Here is a 20,830-nt window from a genome sequence, read left to right on the forward strand (position 1 = left end):
CTCTGCCTTATGGTGGCTGAATCACTGAAAAAATGACTCGGGACATTTTCCTTCTCAAGACCAGAGTTGCATCAGAACCGTTTCTACTGACATGTAATCATATGATTTTAGACACCAGGACAGCTCTTTAGTCTCAGACTAGACACAATATTTCACTTATACATTTAAGTAGAGTTTTCAATCTGTAATTTTAATTTTGGATTTTTTTTATATATATAAAAAGAAACCAGGCAAAATCTACACTTTACTCAAGCAGTAACTGAAGGAAAAAATAGCATCTCTCATTACATTTGCTCAATGCTACAACTACTTCATTTAAAATAACAGCAGAGACAAAAAAGAAAAAAAATATCTTAAACATAACTATGTATTTAAGCTTTCCTTTTGCAATTGCTCCAGGCTCAATAATGTGCAACATTCAGAGTAATTTGAATATAATTGAAGCCTTCTGTTTTTTTAACGTGTGTGTTATGAAATTCTGAGTCTCTGGAGGCGAGCAGACACCATGTGCCGCCTACTTTACTATTTTGCTTCAGAGATTTGACTTATTGAGAAGTAAACTTAATGCAAATAAAATGGCTTTCCCCTCCTGGCATTTGGCAGGCATACAGAAATGCAACAGAAGAGCAGAGTACCTAGAGACACTGGCTTCTCAGAACTGTGTTCGGAAAGAATAGAAAGCATTTAAATTCAAAACGAGCCATCTGTGACAACCCCTAAGCAGCGCCTCATTTCAGAAAGTGCAAGCCTAGGATTGAAAGTGAAACTGTATGTAACTGTCAATTAAAATAATCTAATATAGACTTTTCTGCCTTTGGGGGGAGGGTGGGCACAGATTTTCTGGAAGCCCACTCTTTTTCATTTCCTTAGCATATATTTTACAGTTCAGGACAACTGAATCACATCTGTAGCCAATGTGTATTACACATCTCATGGGAGAAAAGGTGATGGAAGAGGCACTATCGTTGTGGATCACCTCTCAGCAGTTCATATCCACAACTGGTATAAGCTAATGTAACTTCACATCAAAATTAATTCTAAAACAACTTCTAAGAGAAGAGTGACTTCAGATTAGAAGTAAGGTATTCAGTGTTCCCCATTTGGGAAATCTAAAATACTGTATCTTAGACAGCTGCATTCAGAAATGAAAACCAGAGAGTTTCTGTCAGTTTATGCAGATCAGAAATGAACAGCAATGGCAGCATAGCCAAGGTAAGTAGAAACACATGGAAATTCCTGCTTGCCCAAGCAGTGTATATAGACTATACATTGGCTGGCTACACCTTTGGATTTACAGGATTTAAATCAGGGCAGCATTTGGTCCTCAGAGTATTCAACAGGCAGTTCTGGGAAAGGGTCCAGAAGAATTCAGTCAGTAACCATGAAGACTGTCATTTTATAAGATATAAGTTGCAGACTGAAAAAATATGTATGGTTAGGCAGTAAAATTACACTTTTTATTTCTTACTGAATTTGGAGCTGCACTGCAAGCTGTAGAAAATACTCAGCTAATAGAATATTGTGTATATTTATTGAATCTGGAAAATAATCCCGGGACAGCAGCTCTCCATCCTGCCAGGATACTTGCCACAGGCACTGAGCTACGCTTGTATGTGTGTGAATACCAAGTGTGTTTCAAGGCCTTCCATTTTATTGCTGTTATTTAGTAAGCCATTTTGGCAACGGAATGAGTATATGGTTATTTAAAAAAAGTAAAAACCTGAAAGGTATTTTAGGTACTGTTTTCTCAACATTCAGGTGTTAATCTATGGTTAATACAAGATAGTAGTACAGCAGCAGTTCAAGCTCTGCTTGCCTTGAATATGCAGAGAGTGCCACCACAACCAAAGTCTGGTTGCAGGATTGGATCACAGCAGTGAGAAATCAGTGTATGCCTTTTGAGAAATCACAGATTTACCATGAACAGATCTACTTACTGAGAGCTACCCCAGGGCACGGCTGTGGCTGCGTCACTGACCCTGAGATCTCAGCTGTAACTTTTTCTTCCAGGTATTCCTTTCAAGACGAAGAAGACATGTTCATGGTGGTTGATCTCTTACTCGGAGGTGATCTGCGTTACCATTTGCAGCAGAATGTCCACTTTAATGAAGGAACTGTTAAGCTGTACATTTGTGAGCTGGCGCTTTCCTTGGATTATTTGCAGAGATACCACATCATTCACAGGTGAGTGAATTTCATTTGACGGATGGGCTGCTTTCTTTTGGTAGGGCAGAGGATTTTTATCACATATCTGATTACATGGTTCTGTTTATTCAAAATCTCTGAAAAGTTTCCATTGTTATCCAAGGATGGTGTTTTAAAATATTTTCTTTCTGCCCTCGACCATTCAGTAGCCCCATATCCTTCTCATACTACCTTTTTCTTGTTCTGACCTCATACTCTGATGTATGTTTTTTACTATGGTCTTTAAACACTAAATACAACCCATAACAGCATTGTGGCTGCTTTTAATTTATTTTTAGTTCTTCATTGCCCCAATGTTCCTGAGCACAAAAATGTTGTAATCCAGTGCAAGAACTTCACACAACATCAGGGAAAGGTTACAAAACCAAAGGCTGAGAATAAAGAATAATTTGTTTATTTGCAGAATCTGCATGAAGGTCAGAAGGAGGAAGAGAGTTGGGGAAATAAAAGAAATAGTAGAAATAAATTGGAACAGTATTAGATGGTGCATCCTTTTTGCACTTCTTAGATTACAACAATCTGTTATTTTTACTGCCTTACCGCTGGCTATCAGTATTCACGTCAAAAAAGATGTCAAGCATCAGGGTCTGCTTGTTTTCCTTAAACAATTTGGCATTTAACTGAAGCAGCAGGGTAACTTCTTTTTTTATGTTAACACAGCAACTGTGAAATTATAAAAATATGGGCTTGAGCCTGCATTTTACTCTTTTTAGGCTAAATTCAGGGTATTCCTTCCTGATTTACAGTGGTCTGAATATAAAAATTATCAGTTTTCTGTCTTAATGAAGCTGGATGTGAGTTTCAGAGACCAAACTAAACGAAGCTGTGGCATAGATCTTCCAGTGTCCAGTATAAAAAAATTCCTCCAAATATACTAAGAGTTCTCATCCCATTCACCTACCAGAGCTGCTTCATGATTTTGCAATAAAGAACCAATAAAAAGTATGATCTGACTTTCTGAAGAGGGAGGGTCCATACGAAGTCTCTTTAATCTGAGGTGCAGTAGTGTATGGGTGTTCTGTATTACTGAAACTGCACAAGACAAAATTCAAGTAAACGTTGCAACAGTTGTTTTGCTTGCAGTTAAAACTCCTACAAATGTTGCAGGCAATTTCTGAAATTTTGTATCTTTAGCACACTGTTATTATTTTAGAGCATTTCCATGTATTTTGCATACGTTTTCCTTTCTCAGAGAATATTTTAAAGGTGGAACTCAGAATTTTGGCTGACCTTTCCTTCTATGCCTTAAGGAATGTTCTTGGTGAAAAACAAATTGATGAGCATTTTTCTCACCCTCATTTTAATGACGAGACATTTTATGCAAATAGGCTGTCAAAACATTCATGAGAGAATCCAGTTCGTAATCAGAACTTGTATTTTGCTACAAGCCTGTGACTTAAAAATGTTTCACAAAAAAGCCTGTGAAAGGTGGCAGATGTCTTAAGAGAATGAAGGACTGGACTGAAGTCTCCGTGGTTGTTTATATGTGACAGTGTCTGCATTGCCATGGTCCAACTGTGAAATTGGGCAAGACACTTTGTTCTCTTCTGTATTACTTAATCATGACTTGTAAGCACTTGATTTTGCTTACTTTTCTCTTTTGCACTGGTTGTAGTATAGAGTAACACCACTGGCTTCAATACTTGTCGATTTGCACTAAGGCAGGGGAAGGCAGGAAGGGTCTAGAGCTGGTTGTTGGCTCGATTTAGAGGCAAGGTCTGGGGTTTGGTTTTTGCTTTTACTCTACCCCAAAAGTTTCTACAAAACCAGACGTGTCAAAATACCTGTTTCTTAGCCTGTGGCAGATCTTACTGCCTGGCTTGCTAGGATTATTTTTTAGGGTATAAAGAGTCTGGCTCAGAACTCTGCTGTGTTATAGAAGAGAAGTTTATTTTGAAGCTGGCTCACCTGAGATCTGAGCGTGGCTCTCCCACTTCACTACTTACTTACTGCCCGAATCACCCAACTGTGGCACAAGGAGCCTTTCGTCTCTCGTCTTCCCACCAATTACCATAAAATCCCAAATGATCCACACGCCGGTGAACACATTATTTAGCCAGGAGAGTCCCAGCACATTCTGCCTTCTGCCTCGCCACCACCTGGAACAGCACTCTGTGGGATGGGTCTTCAGCTGCCATAAATCTCTGCGGCATGGCTGGCATCAAGAGTGCAATGCTGATTTAAATTGGCTCAGGAGCTGAGCCAGCAGTGATGCACAGTGAGGAGACTTGTAGCCATTATTTTATCATTGCAAACACACCGTCTCGATCAGAGGTGAGACCAGTGAGCTGGTTGGTGTTTATACTTCGTGGTAGCAGACCTCAGCAATATCACTGTGACCAAATGTTTCCAGCCAGCATTCACACACTAACCTACAAAACTGTATTAGATCTTTCATTTTTAAATGAGTGCATTGGCAGCAAAAGGGGGAAAAAAGGTTAGTGAGTCACAGAGTCATTGAGAGAGCCCCTACTAAATTATGTCTGGGCTACAAAGAAAGAATAGTTGAATGATTCATCAGACTGGGTAGGTGGATTTTCAAATTGCAGTATTATAAAGAGCTGAATATATGATGTGTGAGTCAGGAACTTAACTCCTTCTCAATATTTACAGATGTGTATGAAATGTGTTCAGGTTTCCATTACTGTTGCATCCAGCAACATGTCAGAACAATTTTTTTCAGGGTTAATCTGCAGCCCCAGGAGTCTAGTATAAGAGGAAGTGGTAATGAAGGGGACAGAAATTATCAGGCATGTATGAATGGATGTAGAAGTGTCCAGATCAGTGCTATGCCAGTTCCCCTTGGAGATGCCTTGCAACACCTCTGTATTTGCTGATGTGGTTAGCATTGTGTACTTTGAATGTGGCAATCATTTCAGCAATAGAAGTATTGTTTCTGCAGGGACAAATTTATCCATAAATAGTGTAAAAACCACTATTGTTCTGGTGTGTTTATGAAACTTTTCATTTTTATTAATCACATCCATGTATATAAAAATCCATATTTGTCAGGCACAATGCTGCAATAGTGGATTTCATAAGGAATGCTGCATTGTGTGTCTTGCAGCTCTATTGTAAATGTTTGCATTATATAGATGTTCAGCCAGAATTATAAAAAATTTCAAAAGAAAAGCTATAAGTTTCAAGCTATGATTTGAAGGCTATTCTGGGCAAATTTTTCACTTAACTTACACAACAGCTAAGTTAATATTGAGATATCTCTAAATTGCTGGTTGCCGGTAATGGCTACATCCCAAAACCTTATTTCCTCACAGCCTTGCTGTAATAATATTTTATCCACATTTCTTAAATGAAAAAATAATGCTTTGAAAGCTGGATGAATGGTGTTTATTATAGACCATCGGATCCACTACACACAGAAAGGCTTCTGACAATTCACATGGTCTTATTCATTCTCAAACGTTGGATCAAATCTGGCATTCTGCTGTTTCGAGACGGTATGACTAAACACATTCTTTCCAGCGCTGCTTGTATAATACCAGTGAATAATGTGCTGGACAAAAGTTTTCCATCAAAGGCTGAATAAACTTATTTCAGCCCTGAGTAACTCAACCTCCTCCTTTCACAAATATTGCTGTTCATACATTTCAATAAAACCACCTGCTTCCTCACCAAAGTAGGCTGCCCACTTTCATTCAGCTGGTTCTTCCAGCAGTAGCTCCAGTGTTGTCTCTCCCAGGATGCTCTTGCAGCTAAAGCCTTGGCTCAGAGCAGCGCTGGCCCTGCAGTGCTGCGGCTGCTGCCCAAGTAACACGCTCGTGCTGATAAAATCACGTTTTCTCTTTCTGAAGGGGCAAGTGTTAACTGCATTGCCCTTACCACTTTTCATCATCATTTGGCTCCACTGGTTTTCATCTGCTCAGAAAGGAGGCTGGATGTGGCAGATGTCTGGAAAGGAAATTGCAGTAACCTTCCAGCACAATTTTAGGATACCGGACTAGTTGTTTGATCTGCATGCCCAGGGCTTTTTTTATTTCAGTGGGGTATTTTTTAATGCAAAACCATTTGTGTGTGTATGTGTACATATATAAACATACATATAAATTTTTGGTTGAAGCACAATATGACTGGAACCAACCCAGCTTGGCAGATCTCTGCTGTGTGGCTACTGTGATCACCACTCTGTTTTCCATTCCTGCAAGTTCTGCTTCCAACGCAGAGTAGCACCAGGAGCTGTTCCAGCTCTGAACAGCTACTCAGCAGCAGTGCAGGGTGGGCAAAAGCTAATGGAAAATGGTGACAAATCGAGCATTACGTTTTCCTCTGCCAGCTGATCCACTGCAGAGTAAGGGTGTCTTGCTGCTACCAGCTAGACAAGCTGTACTCTTTGTTCAGCACTGCTAGGCTGGGCTACGGTGTAGCAGATGCCTGCTTGTTCATTACCATTGAGCCTTTCAAGGTGTTCAGCGGTCTGGTGAAATAAGGTAATATGTGCAAATGATTAGACTCTTCTTTAAAACGGGCTTTCCCAGTCTCACTTGTGATACCATACACCAAACGATCAAGCTCTAATTTAAAATGTTCCCTTCGTAACACTGTCCATTTAGTATGTAAGCAGTAAATAGGTTTGGAAATTATTTGAAAATGGAGAATTTGCCCTTTGTTGTTTTTCACAGCTGTCACAGGCAGAATAGTGCCAACCTGAGATTTACCAGGACATACTAAAAGGACACAGTTTCTTATGGATTTCAGTGCATACTAGTAGTCTTCTTGCTCGTAAGCATGTGCAGGTGAAGAAGAAAATATAGTAGAGTCTGAAGTAGATGAAATGGGAAAAAATTACTCATAAGCATTACCAAAGGTAATGACAGGTCAAGAGGCCTGTCCATCGAATTTTCTTAATTTGTTTTCCCATGTCTCTTCCATGTCATTCTATTATGTTCTTTAAACAAGTGCAAGCCCACTTTATTTCCAAGGACAAATTGCAGAACCTGAGCAATGAGTTATGTAAGAGAAGCAGATTAGAAAACATATCAAAACCAGCCAAAAAAGAAACACCATGCAAACCACAAAGCACAGAAAACCTGCTGAATGCTTATGAACCAGCACTGATCAAAAAGTGATTCACAAAATGTAGGCACAAAATGTATTTAAATTTCAGTCATGTCCTTAAAAAAAAGATTAGATATCACAAGATATGAATATGCAGAGAACAATCCTTTCAACTTTTGAACAGAGTTCTCTACCTAAAAGAACAAATTAATTTTGCTTCTGTTTGGCAACAGTAAAATAAAAAGTTATTTGATATACCAGATGACATACTGCAAATAAATGAAGTTGGTTTGGAAACACATGGAGATTTTAATATCCAGAGACTAGATTACTAATGAAGTAAAACTGCCTGTATTGGGGAGGAGACACAGGGAACACTCTGAGATGCGTGATGCCCCATCAGGTGCTGCAGTCCTGCCAACGGCACTGATATAATCTTTTATCGTGGGCATAGTGGGCTCTCCCTTCATCACTCATGTGAAATACCAGAAGACACCCACCACACCCTCACTCTTTTCATCCCTCATTGCTGAGGGATCCTCATTGCAGTCAGCAGGAGATTGCTTTGTTCCTTACAGTTTTCAAGTGAGTAGATGAAGTTGCCCCTCAGCCATTTCTTTCATCCTCCTTCTTCTCATTATTGCAAAGTTGTAAGAATGTGCTTACATGACATATTTTGTTTAGCCAAGGAAAACTCATCTCACAAGCCCTACATGATTTCAAATTTAGGCATCCGGTCAATGTTAGGAGAGGGAAGACCTGAGCTGTTGACTGAGCTTGGCCAACTACCTTGCATTAGGTGAAAAACCTCCAGTGGCCAAAGATAACCTGAACTGAGCCCATCCTAAGTGTTTGTTTGTGCTGTATAGAGCTCTAGAGAACAAGTGTCCTTCACTAAAAAAGTCCTGTGGTTATAGTTGGTTTTCTTTTTCCTTGCTTCTCTGTTTAAAAACAGACACCCACACAAGTGTAGATATGATCTAGACAGAGGAGTGTATGACATGTACCTAGAAGAAAAAGTTATGTCTAATTCTTCTATAATGCAACTAGAAAGAATTTCAAACAATTTTATCTGAATTGTAATTTTTACACACTGATTTAAAGGTTTTCCTGAATCCTTCCTCACCTCACTGTCATTTAGCTGCAACGGACATAATAAACATGAAAGATCTTGTTTTTTCTAAAACTCTAAAATCACAATAGCATTACTAGGGAATTGTGGACTTATACAGGTCTGACTTGCTCCAGGTAGTTGTAGCTCCATACTCTTCATTATCGGAAAACAGCTCTGTTGGAGCAAGATGAAGCATTTCCACACAGGGAATCAGCACTTCATGCTGTTCACGGCTAAGTACACAGGAAGAGGAGACAGTGTAGAGAAACTGAGGCCCAGGCAAATTCAGACTCTCTGCCTCATCAGGAGGTACAAATCTTTTTGAAAATGGGCAACAAAAAGCTACTAGGGAATTACTTTGCCCTAGAGCTTGCTGCTGCAATGAGTGTGATAACCAGCATCCTGGAGATGCCAGCAGGTCCGCTGATGCCTGGGCTCAGCACATCCTTTTCTGTGGCGTGTGCTCAAAGGCAACATAGAAAGTCCATGTAGGTATTACACACCAATTTGCCAGTTCCATGCTTTGCATTTCCCACTTCCTGGTCACTGTGGCAGGGAGCATAGTATTGGTTTGGCGTTTTCATCTACGTCTGTCTTCCAGAGGGCTTTCCTAAAGCCCTTCATTGCGTTTGTTCTGGGATTATAATGACTTTCCTATGAATTGCTTCTATTTTCTGTAGAGCACCCCACACACACTTAAATCAGCTGCCATCACCTGTCTGTGTTACTGTCTTTTGCTTCCTTCTGGTTTTCTTTAATAATCCCTTTACGTTAACCTACCTTTTAGGAAGAGAAGTCTTATAAAAGCAGTCTTCAGGGCACATGATATGTATTAAAATGCAATTTATCACCCTATTGATTGATGATGAAATTAAATGTTTTCCTTCCTTCCTTCCCCCACTCTTCAGTATTAAAATTTTGATCATGAACCATTTTCATAGATTCAGACACTGAAGCAGAAGATGCTGACAGAATTGAAGCAGAGCTCTATAGTCAAGATTATCTCAAGTTTCCATCCACAAATCTGATCTGGTTTATGCCAGTTTTCTGCTTTAGTATATTGCTAGTTTCTTTGTGGCCAATGCGGTGTGAGTGCTATCAGAGCCATCTTTCTTTCTCAGAAATCTGTTAGAAATTTCTTGGTGTTGCTTTAAAGCTTCAAGTGATTTTAGTATAGGCATCTGCTCCCAACTTATGTATACTAGCGAAGACCACCATATTAATGGCATGTTGATACTGTAATTCTAAATATAATAATCAAGAGTATTAATAACATTTAAATAATTTTCAATGAGTAGTTAAAATGATTAAGCATTCCTTCTAGAGAGGCATAAGTGTCTCCACAGTATGAATTGTCTGCCTCGTATGACACTGCCTGGTTTACCCTGGTTTTGTGACCTTCCAGCCCCCACCTGCCATCCTGGGGTGGTGCTGCTGTCCCGGCCTCCCTGGGCCAGCTGGGAGGGGAGGAGAGGCTGAACGAAAGCTCCTCTCACCAGCAAGATCAAATTAGCAATGAATGAAGGCTTAATTAACAGAGGAGAGAACAAGAGCCAATCCCCTCCGACACAATATTGATCCTTTTTTTCCAAAGCTTTGTTGTTAATGTTATATTAAAAGTATTCTGACATGTTTGCATCTTGGAAATTTCACATCATGACTGTATACGCAGGCATATTCTCTCCACTGAAGTGGCAGATTTGCATGCAATGTACTTAAGTCATTTTTTGGTTTGTAGTCAGTGAAGAAATTTAAAATCTTTGATTAAAGTATGTAGATGGAGAGACGAAATATGGAAAAAGACTGTAAACTTCAGGCTGAGCAACATATAAACCAATAGCAGCATATGGACAATTGCTTCTTTCTCCTCTTTCTGCTTTAATGGTTGCAACATTTTTTCAGCTTGGATGAGCAATACACACATAGCGTATTTTATCATTCCCTTGGAGATTTCCTTACAATGTAAGTTTTGGTTTAATATATGGCAAAATAACAAAGACTTAAGGCAAAACCTGCACATTTACATTATTTCCTCATCAGTGCAATAGTCTTTTATATCTCAGGAATTGAGTAGATTGTCCATGGTGGGGCAGAAGGCATTTCATTAAAGGATATTGCAATTCAAGCTTCCTTCTTGCCTTAGAAATGCATTCAGCAGCTTTCAGCACAGCTTTGATATTTCAGGTGAGATGTGGTCTGCTTTGTACAATTTTTGACTTAGCAGATATACAAAGGGATGAGAATGAGTGGGAGTTGCAACACTGATCATCAGACAGGGTTTAATCTTTCAAAACAAATCATCTGGTGGGCAGGGACTGTAATTAAGTTACAGATTGCCATGAGATTTGTTCTGCTGAAGTTGCCTTCTCCATTTTTTTTCTCTTGCATTTATTCTCTGTATCCTTTTTTGAGAGCTCCTTGGGGCATTCCCTCGAGGTTATTTTCAAACATCTCTACATCCTCTGTGAAATCCTGCCCCAACTCCCCTGGATGGGTTTTACAGAGGAGAAAGCAGAGCAGCTCAAAGCTTTGACGCTATAAGACAGACAGTCCTACTGATGAGCCTCTGCTTCTCCCAACATGTGCGTACGCAGCTTACACTCATCCCCGGGGGAATTTCCTACTGACCCAGTGGGGATAATTGCACTTTTCTGCAGCAGAGGAGACAAGGCAAGCCTGCAATTCAGCAGTTGTGGTGCTCCTGCACATGCAGAACTGCTATCAGCAGGGAAAGACCTTAAAATACAGTGCCAAACTGGGACCTTGCAAGGCAGGATCAGCACCTGGGAGGTGGTACACTTTCAATGAACCAAAATTTATTAAATTAGATTCTGGTGAATTTGGTCACTCTTTACACTGATGATCAAAATAATCTTTACAGTCAGACTAACAAGAATGAGAAATAACCTCTCTTCAGTGACTCCCAGTTTTTATCCAGTCATTTATCTGTTCATCTTGTTATACACATGAAACTTTGGTGCTGTTATGAATGCAGAGGAGCTGCTTTCTAGTCTAATGATAAAAACAATACAAGGCTAGAGCTTCTATTTTTTTTTCCTTTCACAGTGACTATTCTGTGCCTAATGATGTTATAGTCTCACGATTTATTTCAGTGATATTCTTACTGCACATTTCACACTTTTTTTTTATGTTTGGGAGTTTAATTATGAGCACAGGTACTTCAGAAGATAAATATGAGTTTCTTATGATAAAACTGTGGGCCCTTTTTCTATACATCTTTATCTTTACCCTGCTGTCAGGTTTAGTTCATATTGTAAGCATTTTGACGTTCAAACCATATTTTTCTCTGGCTTTATTTAGCCCTCAAACTTCATTAGTTTTTAGTAAAAACCAACCCTGCTTAAAATCTCATCTTTCTCTGTAGTTGTTATCATTCAATGTTAAATGATTTGCGATGGAACTGGAATGATAAAAGACTTCATGAATGATAAAAACACACTACAAGAACAATAACAGCACAGAAGGTATCAATTTTTTAACAATGTCAGAAAAACAAACTAGTTGGACAGTCTTACACTGAGCTCTGAATGTCTGGCCCATGAGTTCACCGTCTGGACCTTCAGTGAACGTGGCTGATTTTTCAGCCAGCTGAGCAGCTACACTTTGGAGAGCCAGTAGCAAGAAAAAAAGAAATTGGTGGTAAGATAGATGGATTTGAGGGTACCAAGAAGAAAAAGGACATAATCTCCCTGCATAAAGTGTGGAGGAGATGTCCGGAGGGACAGTAGGAGGGCTGAAGGAGAGACTGGGGAGTGCAGAGTGTGGTGTGGGGTGTGGGCAAGGAAGACCTGTTGTGGAAAGGGGCTGACCCTAAAAGCCAAAATCAGGAGTGACCAGAGAGAGTGGAGAACATGGGAGAGAGGCACCATGAAGTCAGGGGGAGCAGTGACAGGGGAAATGCCTGTATATGATGCCAGTATATGAATTCCAGGTCAGAGGGGTAAGGCTTACTGAAGGCTGAGTGGTTTTGAGTATGTCTGTCTAGATTTCCTATGTTGCTCTCTCAAGCTGCTACAAATATTAAGGCATGGTCCTCTTTAAAAATGTCAGATCAATAAGGCCACTTGATGAGGGTCAGAGCTCTATTTTGAATGCAAGTCAATAAAAAATAATTGACTTATTGTCAACAATCAGTAATAATTACTAATATAGTCACTTAGTAAGACTTGCTGAGTGGAAAACCTATTGCCCAAATGCTGTATTTCTCAGCTTTTATGCTCATTAAATGTATTCATTATCTAGAGTTCTGCCTTTAAATTCTACAGAGACTCACAGCTTGCCTCTTAATTTGAGATGCTGCAGAATTTTCCCCTGATGGTGCTCCTTCAACTCTCTTCTGCAAACCTACTCAGCCACAGAAACACTCTGCAGACGGGCCCCAATGCAAATACATGCACTTACATATGTATAGAGAGTTGAACACTAATTAAAGTATCAGCTTATTTCCCCGAGTCACAGAGTACCTCTGCTGCTGAAACTAAGAATTATGAGCCTATAGGTAAGGATGTCCATTTCCAGCTAACAGTCTTTTATCCTGTCATTATTGTTTAATATTTGCTTTTGGAAGATACAGTATCAAAAAGGAATAACAGATCTAAAGCCGAGAAATTGAATTATTAAGGCTTTGTTGTCTAGATTTTGGAACGCATACATGAAACCAGTGTAACTAACTCTTTAGTTAATGGGAAGAAAGGTGGAGCTCAGTAAGGTGGAGCTCAGTCATTGCCTGCCTTTGTCTCCTAAGAAATATTTGTCACCCGTTTCCTTACATCAGACAAGATTTTATCTCACTGTGATGAAATGTGGCTCCAGTTGTACAAAAGCAGCTCTGTGGCAGTGCCATGTTCCCTGGATGCCCCAGACAGCTGGGCTTGTGATGGCTACCTGTCTGGAGGGAAGCGAGGAAGCCCTGGGCTCCCTCCTCAGACACCCCCCTCTTAACCTCACCCAGCTACAAGACCCTACAGAGCCTCAGAGGTTTTCATGCCACAAATGAGGAAGATGTTTTATTTGATGGCAGCATCAAATTCTGAAGCGTGCAAGGTATTTTAACTGCAGCACAATTTATCATGTATGAAGGATTGCGTTCTTCGTGGTGTGAGATGACGTCAAACAAGACAATGAGCACCAGAAGCGTGACTCCTGCAAGAGGCTTAAATACCTGCCTGCGCTTTTGTGATAACACATTACAATAATTTGACTCGAGAACATCCCCCGTTGTTTTCATAATTCCACACAGCATGCAAGAAGTTTCTTATGTTTTTAAAAACTTATTCCACAGTTCACCAAGATCTAAATGCAGGAGTCTATATTTTTTTTAGTTGGCTGTCCAAGCAAGTGGATACCTAGTCAACACAGTTGACAGAATCTAAAAAGCTATTCAGCTCATCCAAAAATAGAAAGTCATCTGAATGGCTCTTTACACTCCAATGACCATGTTGTTTAAACTCCCATTGACTATAAATGGGAATGTAGACACCTAATTCACAGTAGAACCTAATCCAAGTACTTTAATCTGAGAGCTGAATCCCATCTCTATTTTCAGTTGAATAAGTAGAAAGAATAATCCTTATAATAATTTCAGCATAAGTAGTTACTGTAACAGCAGCTTCTCTGCACAGTCTAGTTTAAATACACCTTCACCTGTACTATATTCTTGCCTACTAATCTTAACCAGGATGTTGCTACTGCAGTCTGTGAACTTAAGTAATATTGCTGATCTTTCATTCCTTATCCAAGTTCATCAAGAGGAGTTGGAATACTTGGCTGTTTGATTTCAAGCAATATGTTGTTGACATCTCTTAGAATAGGGAGACTTCTTAAAAAGGTGGTGTACTGGAATATGAGTTGAGGTTTGCGTCAAATGTAGCCTGTCAAGTCTCATCTATCTTAGACAGCAATCTGCAGGAATACACATATTTACTGCTCTCTGAGTTTTTTTGTAAATATTCCTTCTTAAAAGCATCCAAATTTATTCTTAGAAGTAATTCATTACATTCCTTTCCAGGATAGGTGAGGCTGGAAGTAGAAAAGTGTTATGAGACTTCTGTTCAAAACATTAAAGATTGGTTGGAGGGACCAAATGCAGCATAAAATCAGATATTTGCCCCTCTATTTCATGGAATTATTCCATCTGTTGGTGGATTTCACAAGAAGACCTGCCAGCGGCTACTGACATTTCAGGTAGCAGCAGGTCAGGTTTTTTAATAATTTACCAAGTATAGTTTTCGTTTCAAGCACAGACTCTGCACCTCCCGTCCTGGTCTACTGCAGCTTACTTTTGCATATATTAAATCTATAAAACCACCCAGAAGGGGAAGCATATGCAGGACATCAAAGCTCACTTGACTGTGGAACATGTTCAGCTTCCTCTCAGTGATATGTCCTGGTTGTGTATATTATGGGGTCTGAGCCAGTCAATTTGAAGAATAAAGGCCCAAATACTTAAACCCATGGTTCTCATGTCACAGAGCCAGCAGGAGATGATGGCAGTGGTGAGGGTAGTGGGGAATCTGACAGTCATGCTAGCATTTGAGGTTTCAGTTCAGAGTGAACGAGACAGCATTGCATGGTTGTTTTCTGCTTGCTGGTCTCCAGCCGTTCTCCCTGCTGCACTGTACTGCTGAAACTTGGATCAGCAGAAAATGCGCTTAATGGGAAGCTTCACTGCTGCATTGAAGGGATGACTGCCCTGGCACTCGCTGAGAACCTGAAACCTTTGGAAGTTGCTGTCACCTTCCTTGGCCTGCACGTGAAGTCCACCGTGCTGAACCATACTTTAATTGCCAGCCACGTTGTCAGTAATTAGTTGCACTTTGGTATGCATGAAGGAAACGGTTGTTAAACAATGTGATGTTGTTATTTGGGATACTGCTGTTCTAACAGATGCCTGATGAACTTTTATGTATAGAAACTGGTAGGGCTTTTAAGGCAAATTTTAGGTATATTATACGGTAATTACACACTATGAAATGTGGTTGACTTAAGCACATGTGTGTGTTTGGAATTCTGTACTTATTTTTTTTTTTTAGTTTGTCTGATAAGCTGAGCAAACTGTTGGAGATGGGATACATCTGAATGGGTCTAATCTGTACTTTATGCACTGAAAAAGAAAGGAGCAGCTACATAAATTTCAGCCATTGCAAAACACCACTCTTTCAATGCTAGCTTTTTACAACAGATAAAGCCAAACGTGCTTATTAGTAACAATGCTCTCCTGATTTATCTTTAGGCAGAGGACAAATGTCATCAATTTCTTCCCTCATTTAGTTTCACACATGGATTTCTGTCTGTGTAGATTGGAAGACTTATGCCTTTTACTGGAAGGAGACTGATACTCATGCAATTGCTGTCAGAGTACATGCTGAGTACTTTCTCCCTCTTATTCCTAGTCAAAAGCCTCACATGGTATCATGGAAAGAAGCATCACCATTGCAATGTGTATGCTTTCCTGCTGGACCAGATAATTTTTTCCAAATGCCATACTCCAGTTAGTGTCTAGTGAGACCGTCCACTTTGCGTGGTTATCAGAGAAGTCACCTGTTCTTGAAAGCCGATTCAGACACAGGGGTATGACCTTTGTACTCATATGCACAGAAGGTCTCAGCAATACTTGATGCTACAACACAGAAAAGATTAGAGTCACCAGCTGTAAGATGATCAACAAATTACTGCTACATAGTGATTCTGCATGACTCCTCCATGTGATCTGGAGAAGCATTTGGCTGAAAAGACTTCTTATATGAAACGTGGTGATGTTTTGGCATCATTACAATGTTGACAGCTGTTCAAGGTTCCCCTCAGAGCTACGCAAAAGTCGAAGGGCTGTAGTCATGTGTAGCGTTCACTCTAGAAGACAGTTCTAGCAAAGGAAGTGGCACATTTGCCGTTACTTTGAGCCCTTCAGGCGAGATGAAAACTAACCATCGTATTGCCTGCAAGTCATTTGTGCTGGTTAGTGTTCACTTGGAAAAGAACTACTGTGTCCGGACGAGGAATCCTAGATAACACAGTCTGGGCTTTGTTATGTAAAAGCTCAGTTTATATGGCCGCAGTGGTACTTTCCAATCCCAGTCTCTGCGACATTATACAATGCATCACAGAGGAGGCAAAGTACAGGTTCACCTTCTCCTTTGGACAAATCTTTCTAGCTTTTATAGCATATAGGAATCTTCACCTATTTTTCTTGTTATGGCAGTATAAAATTACCTCTGTGACAAAGTCACGTTGGGTCTTCAGGAAGAACAATATAATGAAATATATTCTATTTTATTTTAATTTAACACCTGTGCAAATTCAGGAGCTAAACCTAGCCAAAGACAACTGTTATCTGGCTCTATATACCCAGAAATGTGAAAGGTTCAGTACAGGATTCCTGTTTTTAAAAAAGTCATTTTCTTCAACCTGGGACAACAATATTTACCACAACTATTTCTCTAAGATAAAATTGACAACTACAGTGTTTTCAAAGACCACTGGCCATTCAGACAAATGTGGATATCATTACTGCCACCTATTGTTACAAGTAGAGAATTGAAGATATTTTCATAACTATTTTTCCAAATGGAGATAAAAATTGGAAAATAACAACCTTGTTCCAGTTGAGGTATTTGTAAATAAACATGTTTCAGTACCTTCTTTGACAGCTTTGTTATCAGAGCTATACAAAATTGGCAAGTACAAGTGCTAAGAAAAGCCAAGATCTTCATGGACACCTGGTAAAAAATAGTACTAAACTAAAAAGGAACCACAAGCACCATAATGTTCAGCATCACATTAACATATTTCTATATATCTAGGTACTACAATCCCAAGCCTTGAGCCAGGTGTCCAGACACTCTTTAGAGGTACATAGGAAGAGATAAGGTCTTCAGAGGCATTTGTTAGTGATAGCTTTTTCACTTGTCATAATTATTACAGCAGTTATATCTTGCATACATACTAGAAAATGGTCTTGTTGCCACACAGAAGGAAAAGCTCTGAAGTGTGATAATGGGCTAGATGATAGGATTCTGATTAGTATCATATGAATTCTTGCTACTGGATAGTTAGAAGCAGTTATGTATTTTTTGTTTCTGCATTAAAGCCCAGGAGTAGGAATTGCAAAGAAAACAAAAGATTTAAAAAAAAAAAAAAAAAAAAAAAGAGAGAGGATTTTAAATAGGAAAACCCAATAACAAATTTTTTTTGCAAGGCATACTGACTTTTTGAGTACCTCAGCTTCATCACAGACTGTATAACAACAAAACTATGTATTTCTGATTGGTGATAAATATATTATTTGAGATTGCATGTTTAGAATCTTTTCATAGGTGTTTCAGTTTTATGGAACGATTTTGAAATCGTGAAACCTTTACTCATTTTTTTTCACACAGAATTCTGTGGATTTCTATTAATTTCTAGATTTAGAAGTTGCTTTAATGAGTACTGTGAGATTTGAACATACGACTAAAATATCATAAAACTATTAAAACACTGTGATAAAACCAGATTAAATTTCAAGTTGTAATGTTTGTTAGTCTGAGCCTTTCCTGAAGGCAAGAGTTAGTTTTTCTAAGACATCTGATATTTATCTATCCACATACATATACTTATTTGAAAAAAACAATCTTCTACTGGAAGTTGATGATTCTGAAACTGTATCTGGTAAGTCACAGCAAAACTACAAATTTTTCTCCATGCCTTATTTGGAGTCTGAAATGCAGATTTTTTTTGGTTTGTTTTTTTTTTTCTTCTTCTTTTCTGGATGGAGATGGGCCTGATGAAGTAAGTTCCACTGGACAGAACTTAGACCAATTAATATTTTAGACTTTCTGACATTTCAGACTAGAACAGGACACTGGAATTGTCAAAAAAAAAGCAATGCTCTTTGACATTCCAAGTCCTCTGTGTACAACAGGCTCCAGAAAGTGCAAATGGAAATGGTTGACTTGATTGAATGAATTATTGTACCTTTTGCTTCTCAGAAGATAAATTTATGCATGGACATCCTGGTGCAAAATAGCAATTTATTTTGCTTTCAAGCAGAATTAGTGGATCTCAGCTGTACTGGAATTTTCTCCTTACTCAAGACAGAAATAGCTAAAAAAAAAAGGTGCAATACTTTTTATTTATTCCTATAAATAGCTCAGCTCAGCAAAAGCCATGCAACAATAAATTACATGTGTAACTTATCCCTGGTTGTTAGTGAATTAACCCAAGTTTAAATATGTAAAGACCAGGACCAGTACTTTAATTTTTTGTCATCTCGGTCACTTGTTTCTTCATTTGCTGTCCACACCTATGACCAGTGGCTTTTACTAACAGACATCGTTTCCTCCTTCCTATTTTAGTCAGGCACCATGAACTGTGAAAGCCTATTTCTGAACTTAATTATTCTGGTGGCTTGGGTGTCAGATGTGATGCCTTGTGGAAACACATCCAGAGTCATACAAACAAGCATCCACAAGACTTTTTTTCCTTACAGATCTCTCGTAATCTAATACCACATCTTCTCATCCAATTTTCAACTTTACTGAAGTCTTTAAATTTCAAAATTACAGTGATTCATGGGGTCATGTCATGTCATGGCATTCATTAGAGCAGGAACAGAAGGCTCTGAAGGTCTTTTTATAAAAGGACAGTAAGTGGCAGCAATTACTGGTGAGATCTCAGTGAGGGGTATGTGAACTGGCAATCAGAGGTCTGGAGCAGTCAAAAGTCTTTCATTCCCATCCAACTGATAGGAAATAAAGTGAAGAACTCTGTGATTCTTACTATGACTTTGTTTTAATACCATTGAACATTTATTGAAACTAGGAAGGATGTTGGTCAGGAACAAAAACCTAAAAAAAATAAAAGTGATGAGGTGTTGGTAAAAGGAAGAGGATGCATCAGGCTTCATTAAGGCTATTTCTTGAGCAAGTGCTATTGGTAGCTACTCTGCACAGTTCAGCTCTGAAGGATACATCGTTTCTGTGCTGCCCTTATAGAAGCAAAACACCTCTGACCAAATTCATCTCCTGGCTGTAGGGTGGCCAGTATGTATTGACTTTTCCTAATTCCAAAGCTTCAACAAATTTGCCACAAGAAAACCTCACTATGTATGCACTCACTTTCTTTATGATCTGCATACCTTGGACATGTGTATTATTTATGAATCTAAATATCAAATAGGAAGGAAATAAGGTCCCTATCTCTGAAAATCAGAATCTGTTCACATTTCTTTCCATAATCAGGAGAAATCCCTTTATAATGTATGAAATGGTTCACTTCAGTGCTCTGATATAGTGATAAGTCTCATGTGAACTTGAATAATCCATAGCTGAAACTTACATTTCCCAACTCATTGCCATTCTTATGGCTGTTAAGAACTGTTATACAGCTAATATTAATTGCAATGAAAATTGTTCAGAATTACTCATGTCACATCAGTTTATTATTATATGGCAGGTATACATTTGTGATTGAATGCGAAACATTGGTGTGACTAACAAAACCTAAAAAAAAACCCTAATAAAAAATAAAAGGTTCTGGTCAGGTATATTCTCTAGTATATAAATGGGTTATGAGCAAATAATTGAGAATAATTTAATATTTGAGAGAATCAGGTACTCAGTAAACTGAGGTTATTGGAATTGTCCCTGCATGACTTCAGGTTGTTATCCAGAAATTGTTGCTTTTTACTGTGCTTTTTTTAAATAGTAACAGCTGTCTTCCAGACTTTAACACTTTAACTACTAGCCAATGCAGACTCCTAGTCTTCTTATAGCATTCCCTATATCCAAGAATACAACCAGTGCTCACATTCAGTCATGAATGTTGGGACTATTTTGACAAAGAGAAGGCAAACAGGATTGTGAAGGTCACTGTTGGTTAAAAACTAGTGAATGTGACTTTCTGTGATCTTAACACAATTTGTTTTTCCCCAGTGAAAACAGTAACTTCAGATGCCTGTTTCTGCATAAGGAAAAAATATTAATATAAGAAATGAGCTGCCTAATTAAGAAAAAAAGCCTTTAAACTCAGCATTTCAAGGTTTATCCTACACAACATACCGTTAGATTGTCAGCGCTAAAGAGAAAAGCGTACGAGAAAAATTTTATTAGGGTTGAAACAATGTCTGCTGAAGCTAATGTAATCCCTCTATTGACTTCTAGGGTCTTTGTCTGGATCTTGTTCTTTTGTACCCTTATGAGAATGCAAAATCCATCTAATTTAATTACTCTGTTGGATATTTTGAAACGATCTCTGAGAAAAAAACCCTTAGCATTCTGCAGGGACATAGCCTGCCTTAACTGTAACCCAATCAATTTTAGTGATACACATGTAAATATGGGCTTGCCACATCCAGACTGAGACAAGCATATCTTGTGACCCATGGATTTTTATTGTCAGTGGGCACTAGGTATTACCACTGACCCTGGAGGAGGTGTGTTATGGGCTGTAGAGCTAGGTGTGGTTTAAAGGAAGCTACTCAGTTGCTGACCTGAAGGGTGG

General features: G+C 38.9%; 1 protein-coding gene across 5 annotated transcripts in view; it reads left to right on the forward strand.

The window, feature by feature from the left end:
• Window positions 1–20,830, forward strand: part of STK32B (serine/threonine kinase 32B) — a 183,942-nt gene that overhangs the window by 92,008 nt on the left and 71,104 nt on the right. For all 5 annotated transcript variants that reach the window (XR_011326550.1, XR_011326552.1, XM_069793765.1 and 2 more), the window contains one exon: window positions 2,011–2,184. Coding sequence is in view for 3 of the 5 variants with exons in the window: in XM_069793765.1 (XP_069649866.1) it covers window positions 2,011–2,184 (174 nt within the window). In the remaining 2 variants the exon portion in view is untranslated. The remainder of the gene's footprint in view (window positions 1–2,010; window positions 2,185–20,830) is intronic.

This window comes from Haliaeetus albicilla, chromosome 1 (genome assembly GCF_947461875.1).
Source record: "Haliaeetus albicilla chromosome 1, bHalAlb1.1, whole genome shotgun sequence".
Lineage (NCBI taxonomy): Eukaryota > Metazoa > Chordata > Aves > Accipitriformes > Accipitridae > Haliaeetus > Haliaeetus albicilla.